Source organism: Malurus melanocephalus, unplaced genomic scaffold (genome assembly GCF_030028575.1).
Source record: "Malurus melanocephalus ecotype Western Australia unplaced genomic scaffold, MMel_1.1 scaffold_59, whole genome shotgun sequence".
NCBI classification, from domain to species: Eukaryota; Metazoa; Chordata; class Aves; order Passeriformes; family Maluridae; genus Malurus; species Malurus melanocephalus.
In genome coordinates this window covers 2,024,234-2,030,530 of record NW_026623291.1, presented here as the reverse complement: position 1 = coordinate 2,030,530, position 6,297 = coordinate 2,024,234, and the positions used below count along the sequence as shown (strand labels likewise).

General features: G+C 47.8%; 1 protein-coding gene across 1 annotated transcript; it reads right to left on the bottom strand.

Annotated features, from left to right (window-relative positions):
* Positions 1 to 650: 650 nt before the first annotated feature.
* On the bottom strand, positions 651 to 4,181 carry FNDC11 (fibronectin type III domain containing 11). The gene is made up of 2 exons (XM_057365890.1): positions 4,017 to 4,181; positions 651 to 1,634 (listed from the first exon to the last, which is right to left on the bottom strand). The coding sequence occupies exons 1-2, from the start codon at positions 4,179 to 4,181 to the stop codon at positions 651 to 653; spliced, it is 1,149 nt and encodes a 382-aa protein (XP_057221873.1).
* Between the last annotated feature and the right edge of the window lie 2,116 nt (positions 4,182 to 6,297).

The following is a 6,297-nucleotide window of genomic DNA, read 5'->3' as shown; positions in this document are numbered from 1 at the left end:
AAATTAACATTAACTGCATTTTGTGGCAGAAAAATAATTTTCTGCATATTGRTCGTGTGGATGTCTTGCCCTTTCCTGTTTGTTGGGAGGCTTGGGGATTATTTATTGTTGGGTTTTGGTTGTTTTTTTTAATTAAAGTGATCTTTTCATGCATTTTAGAGGAGTGAAGTTATGCTTAGGTACCTATAAAGCACAGGGTGTAGAGGATGAGAGTAGCCAGTGATGGAGATAAGTTTGGGTGGATGATTTGAAGAGCTTAGAGTTCAATTCAGGTATTTTGGAGGAAAGACGATAAAAAGCCAAAACATTGGAAGAAGCTGACACTGAGCATCCTTCAGTGGATGGAAAGCACTGGATGGTGGAGGTGCTTCTGTCTCCTGTGCTCTGCATCAGAGGCGTCCTGCAAGACTTCCTGGTTCTGGCTGCTCCCACCTGCCAGCTCTGGCAGTGGGACACAAGTGTTGGGTCCCAAATGCTGCCTAAGGACGTTATACTGTGGAAAAAAATTTGAATAGGTTACTGCTAACTTGGAAAGATTTTGGGAAAGGCGCCTGTAAAACTGCTGTTGAAAACAGAACGAGTTTGATTTTATGCTAACTGTTTAAACAATTTATTTTTAATTACTCTTATCCATCTTTTTCATTAAACCATTAAAGTGTGGGAGTCGTTCTTGTGACCCGCCTCATGCTGCGATTGGAGGCTTCCTTGACGTCTTCAACAGGGTCAGTTTTTGTCTTCAATATAATGCAGTCGTGCCACTGCGAGTAGACGAGCGTGTGAGTGTCGGATCTCCTCACTTTGAAYTCATACAACCTACCAGGCTGCAGGTGGTTGATTACACACGGGTTGGAAATGACTTCCTGGGTCCGGCCATATCCTGGTTCTGTCTGACTGTCATCTGTCACTAGCTTGATCTCCAGTTGCCATCGCTCAAGGTGTGACTCTTGACTTTCAGTGAACCACTTGAGCTGGGCCCAGGTCTCGCATGCAAACGATTCTATCCGATCAAAAATCGGCGGCTTCTTCGTATAGAGAGAAAAACTAATGGGAGGGTGTAGAGCACCTCCAAGATGTATCTGTGACACCAAACTGTGCTTGACATGGAGCTTTCTTGGCTCTTCCAAGGCAATGAGCTTATTGAAAAACATAGAGAGCCTGAGYACTCTCTTTATATTAAAGTCCCACTGGGAGAGGAAAGTCTCCACGTCACAGATCTGTACATAACGGCTCAGCTCCTCCCGACCTCGTTCCAACTGTTCCAACAGCTCAGTTAAAAGTGCCAGCTGGACTTCAGTCTGTTTTTTTCCCACCTTCTTGATCTTCTGGAGTTGGCAGGGGTTTGCTATTTGCAAGATGTCAGCGAAAATCATCATATTGTTTTGGTCTCTCACGCACACRTGTCTGGGCTCAAACTTCAAGTAAAAGTAACACTTCTTCAGAAGATGAACTTTGTTCCAGTGGTATTGGAGGTGGTGGGGGTTCAGGTCGGAGCGCAGGAAATCCAGAACAAGATTTTTGTGTCTCAGGTACTGTTCCAAACTGGCATTGTTGTCCTGTTCTTCTCCGGGTGCGGTACTGTCCGAACTGGTTTCAGTCTCATGCAAAACCTCAGCCATGTTTCCAAAGCTTGGGTGCTGTGTAGTAAAGCAGCAATAATGACATTAAGAACCAAAGGAAAAGCATCTGTGAGGGAGTGCAATCACGGCTGGGGCTCTCCCCTCTTAATTAAAGCTTAGCTTATAAAGAACTGWCAGACTAGATGTAGTTCCAGAGGAATTTTCCTTTACAGTTGTACAGTTTTGAATGCTTTGTATCGTCAGCTTATATRTATTCCAACTGGTCTCCCTCTACCYGCCCTTGAGAGGTTCTACCTCTACTTAATAGATTCACTGACAGGAACTATTCTCTGATACACTCTGCCAAAATTTCTCCCTATCTTATTATCTCGTTTCATTCTAATTAGCTGCCTTTGTACTCCTGTAAGCAATTTCTTTCCGWTCTTCTGCCTCTCTGGAGATGTCTATTCTTCTCTCTTTGTAATCTGCCAGGCTGTTGAGGTTTGGGGCCCATCTTCTCAGCCAGTTCCTACAGCTACATAATCACCTTGGTGATTCAAATTAACCCTCTGCCCCCACGTGAGCTAGAATGCAGCAGGCAGAACAAAGGGATGCACCGAGTGCCACCTCACGTCAGATCCTAAGAGGAAAGGCACCGTTTCCCCTGCAACTCTACCTTCACCAGTGGATTGACAGTGATAACCTGACAATGTTTTCAGTGATRTGCTGCCTTCCCTATCTTTGGTTTTAGTTTGCATCACCTCAGACCATGAGGTCTGCTTGTTTTCTGTACAGTAAGAGAATGACACATGTAAGGAATCTGTAAACAGGTAACAGTTTGCTGTGRAGGTGTTTAGGCAGTGGTTCTCGCAGCATCACTTCTGCTGGCTTCATCTGAGCTGTTTACAAGGGCCTGGAGTGACAGGRAAARGGGGAATGGCCTCAACCTGACAGAGGACAGGGTTAGATTGGATATTAGGAAGAAATTCTTCCCTATGAGGGTGGTGAGGCACTGGCACAGGCTGCACAGAGAAGCTGTGGCTGCCMCCTTACCTGGAGGTGTTCCAGGCCAKGTTGGATGGTGCTTGGAGCAACCTGGTCTCATGGAAGGTGTSCCTGYCCATGGCAGGGCATTGGAATGAGATGAGCTTTGAGGTCCTTTCCAACTCAAACCACTCTGGGATGATTTTATACTTCATTTACTGGCAAAGATGTACCCTGGCTGGCAGTGCCATCTGTGCCAAGGTGGAAGGTGTTTCTCTGTTGAGCTTTAGCTGAAGTGCCTGTGGCTCATACAGCTTACCATAAACAGCAATTAGCTGAATAAATGCCTGTGTCCCTGTTGACAGTGATATTGTAATGAGAACCCAGCTGGACATTTAAGTGGCTTTCACAAGCTGAACACGCTTGATTTGGAAACAAAATAAATAAAGAATTCTGAAACTAACTGGGATATCTTAATTCTTACATGCCCTGTAGAAGCTAGATGGTGAGATCTACTTGACAAAGCCATTTTTCTTGGCCTCATTTTCCCTAAATTCATAACAGAGCTAATAACACTTCCTCATAGGAATTCCAAGCGTTTTAAGCCTTTCAGCTGTCTGGCCCTGAGCTGCACCACCGTTTATAGTAAGTCACTCATTTACAACTTTATCCTCCAAGWGAGCTGTCAACTAAAAGAAAAACAAGATGCATTTCCTTTTCACTTTTTTTTCTTTCCACAATAACAAACGACCTAAACCAAAGCAGTGCCAGCTCCCGGCATCGCGTAGGAAGCAGCAGGGCCAGCACATGCGCCAGGTGACATTCCCCACTCTTGGAGGGATTTGGCTCTGCCGAGCAATGTGTTTGCCCACAGACCGAGCTGTCATTGTGCTTGTTTTCCCTTGCTTTTTTCCCCATATTTTTACATCCCCCTTTATTTTTTTTTTTTCTGCCAGGGAGGGCTGGCTGTATTCCCTGCACTGATGCTCTGTTTGCAGCCAGGAGGGGCTGCATGGCCCAAGGAAGGGGTTGTGTTCATCCAGATCAGGCTTGGAGCAGTCAAAGAGAAACCCAAGGGCTGCCTCCCCCGGGTCCCGACCCACCTCGTCAGGCCCCGGGAGCTGTGTCCAGGAGCTCGTCAGGCCCCGGGAGCTGTGTCCAGGAGCTCTGGTCCCCTCTGGTCCCGGTGTGGCCCGGCAGGATCCACCCGCGGCCCGGCCCGGCCCGGCCCGGCCCGGCCCCGCAGGACACGGCCGTTGCCACGGCGACCCCCAGGCCCGGAGAGCTGCGGCCGAACCAGGACAACCCCTGGAGTGTTTCATGCCCTCCCCCTCCGTAATTCACAGAATAATTYGGGTTGGAAAGAYCTTAAAGCTCGTCCCGTTCCACGCCCCAGCCACAGGCAGCGATGGCAGTAAATCCCCGTAATGTCCTTCCCAGGCGCTCCCCGCCCCGCCCGGCCGCGGTCCCCCGTACCTTCGGAGGCTTCAGGCTCGGTGACACCGGGCGTCGTGGGAGGAGCGGGTCTGCTCTGCCCGTGCAACGAGACGTGTCTGCTGCGCCTGTGAAGCGGTGACACGGCGGTGACATGGGGGTGACACGGGGCAGCCCCACAGCGGCGCTCGGTGCCCGCTGCTGCATCACAGTGGGACGGTGGAACCAGGGAAGATGGAGARCAGAATGATTGACCCATGGAATCATAAGTTCACAGAGTGACTTGGGCTGGAAGGTCACCTTGCTCCACGCCCTGCCATGGGCAGGGACACCTTCCACTGGACCAGGTTGSTCCCAGCCCTGTTCAATCTGRCCTTGGACACTGCCAGGGAYRGGGCAGCCACAGCTTCTCTGGGCAAYCTGTGCCAGGGMCTCAGCACCCTCACAGGGAAGAATTTCTTCCTATTGTCTAATCTAAATCTCAGAAAAAAGCCTGCTGGGCTTTATGGCATTGCTGTAAATGTTGGCTTATTTGCTTTTTGAGGGAGAATCTTGGAAAGTCCATGTGAGGCCGGACACCAGGGCTTTGACTCTCCACAGCGAGACTGAGGCTGTTTCACAGTGTCAAGAGTTTGTTAAACATATAATCCTTATGAAAGAGCTGTGTTGAAATAGGATGTAAAATGCTCCATTAAGTGCAGCAAACCTCCTTCTGGGGAAGAAGGGATTTTCCTGCTCTGCTTTCCTATGGGACCTGGCTGCCCAGTCAGCTGTTACTGCGGGGAAGAGAGTGGCTTGTCTGGTTAACAGTGGCAAGCTCCATACCACTACTGGTGATCTCGTCAGAAAAAGTGGATAAGACTTCTGGGGCTGAAGGTTCCTTCATACTCCCTGCTATTAAATCTTYGGGTCAGGGCTTAGCCTTAATGCTGTCTGGTGCGCTCAGCTGGAGCATCTCTGCTAAGGTTTTTTAATTGAATGACAGGCAGGATCCATAACGCCAGCCCRGAGCTCCTGCTTGAATATCAAGGGAGGAGGCGATCTGTCATTTTAAGAAATCAATGCATCTTCTCAAGGCAGCCAGAGCTTACCGTTTCATTTCACAGCTGCCAAGAGATTAACTATACAATTGTCAGGTGTGATTCTCTAACAGACAAGGATAACAAATATGAGTGAAAGCAGGCTGGTAGCYTTGGTTTGTGAGGAGGGCCTGCAGAGATCAGAATTTGATAATTACGCRAAGTTTCTGAAGGAAATGAATGTTCATGCTCACATCATGGGTCTTGATCCTGTTGTTTGGACTGTGTGTGCTGGGAAGTGGAGCTGTATTTTCCAATCAGCCCTGGTGGTCTGAGGGTATGAGAAGAGTCTTGTGCAGCTTACCTTTCCTCCTGTTCCAGCTAGGCYCTTTGCCAGATGCCAAGGAGGAATCATGGAATCACAGAACCACAGGATGGCTTGGTCTGGAAGGGACCTTAATGCTCATCTCGTTCCACCTGAGCACCTTCTATGAGCACAGCATGGAGAATGTTTGAAACGGGCTTGATGGCTGGAGTTGTGCAGAGGCTTGCACTGAGCTTGTTTGTACTTCTATTGCCATAAAAGCTAACCCGAATCCCAAAATTAGCATGAAAAAATGGAATCCCTTTGGCTGTCCCTACCCTGAGCAGCTGGCCAAGATGTTTCCTTAGTTTTAGGGATAGGAGAATAAATCTGCCCAAAGTCTGCAGCTGAATTCTTAGTGTTTTCCATCACTTTGTATCAGGGATCAATTCAATTATAGGATTTTATAGCGTTCTATGAATATCTTTGAATTAATATACATACAAATGTGTTTGAAGAATTCAACACCATGTACCCCTTTGCTCCCTCATCAGCTGAGCTGTCTCTGTGGCAGAGCTGACAGCCATTGTCACTCTGTTYGTCACTCTGCCCATCCTGTCCACAGCATCAAAATAAAGAACTTGTTAGTCCTGTCTGAGATCAAGATATAAGCAGACAATTGATTTTCCTCCTTCTTCTCATTAGTGAGCTCTGACACTTAATAAAACATATATTTCCACATTCAGGGTAAGCAAAACATCCAGACAGTGCCTGTCAGAGAGGGCTGTGAGCAGGGATTAATCTTTATGGAAAATCAATAGCTGGAACAGAAAAATTGGCAGAACCCAAATTAAAAGTCGCTGGCAATTTCTGTCTTCATATTTCACATCTTCTACATTTCCGAAACAGCGATTTGCTGTTGAAGGCAACCACCACAGAGGTAAGGAGGAGGGTGGACTTTGTGCCTGGTTCCTCTTCTGCTGCTTCCAGGCGGTACCTG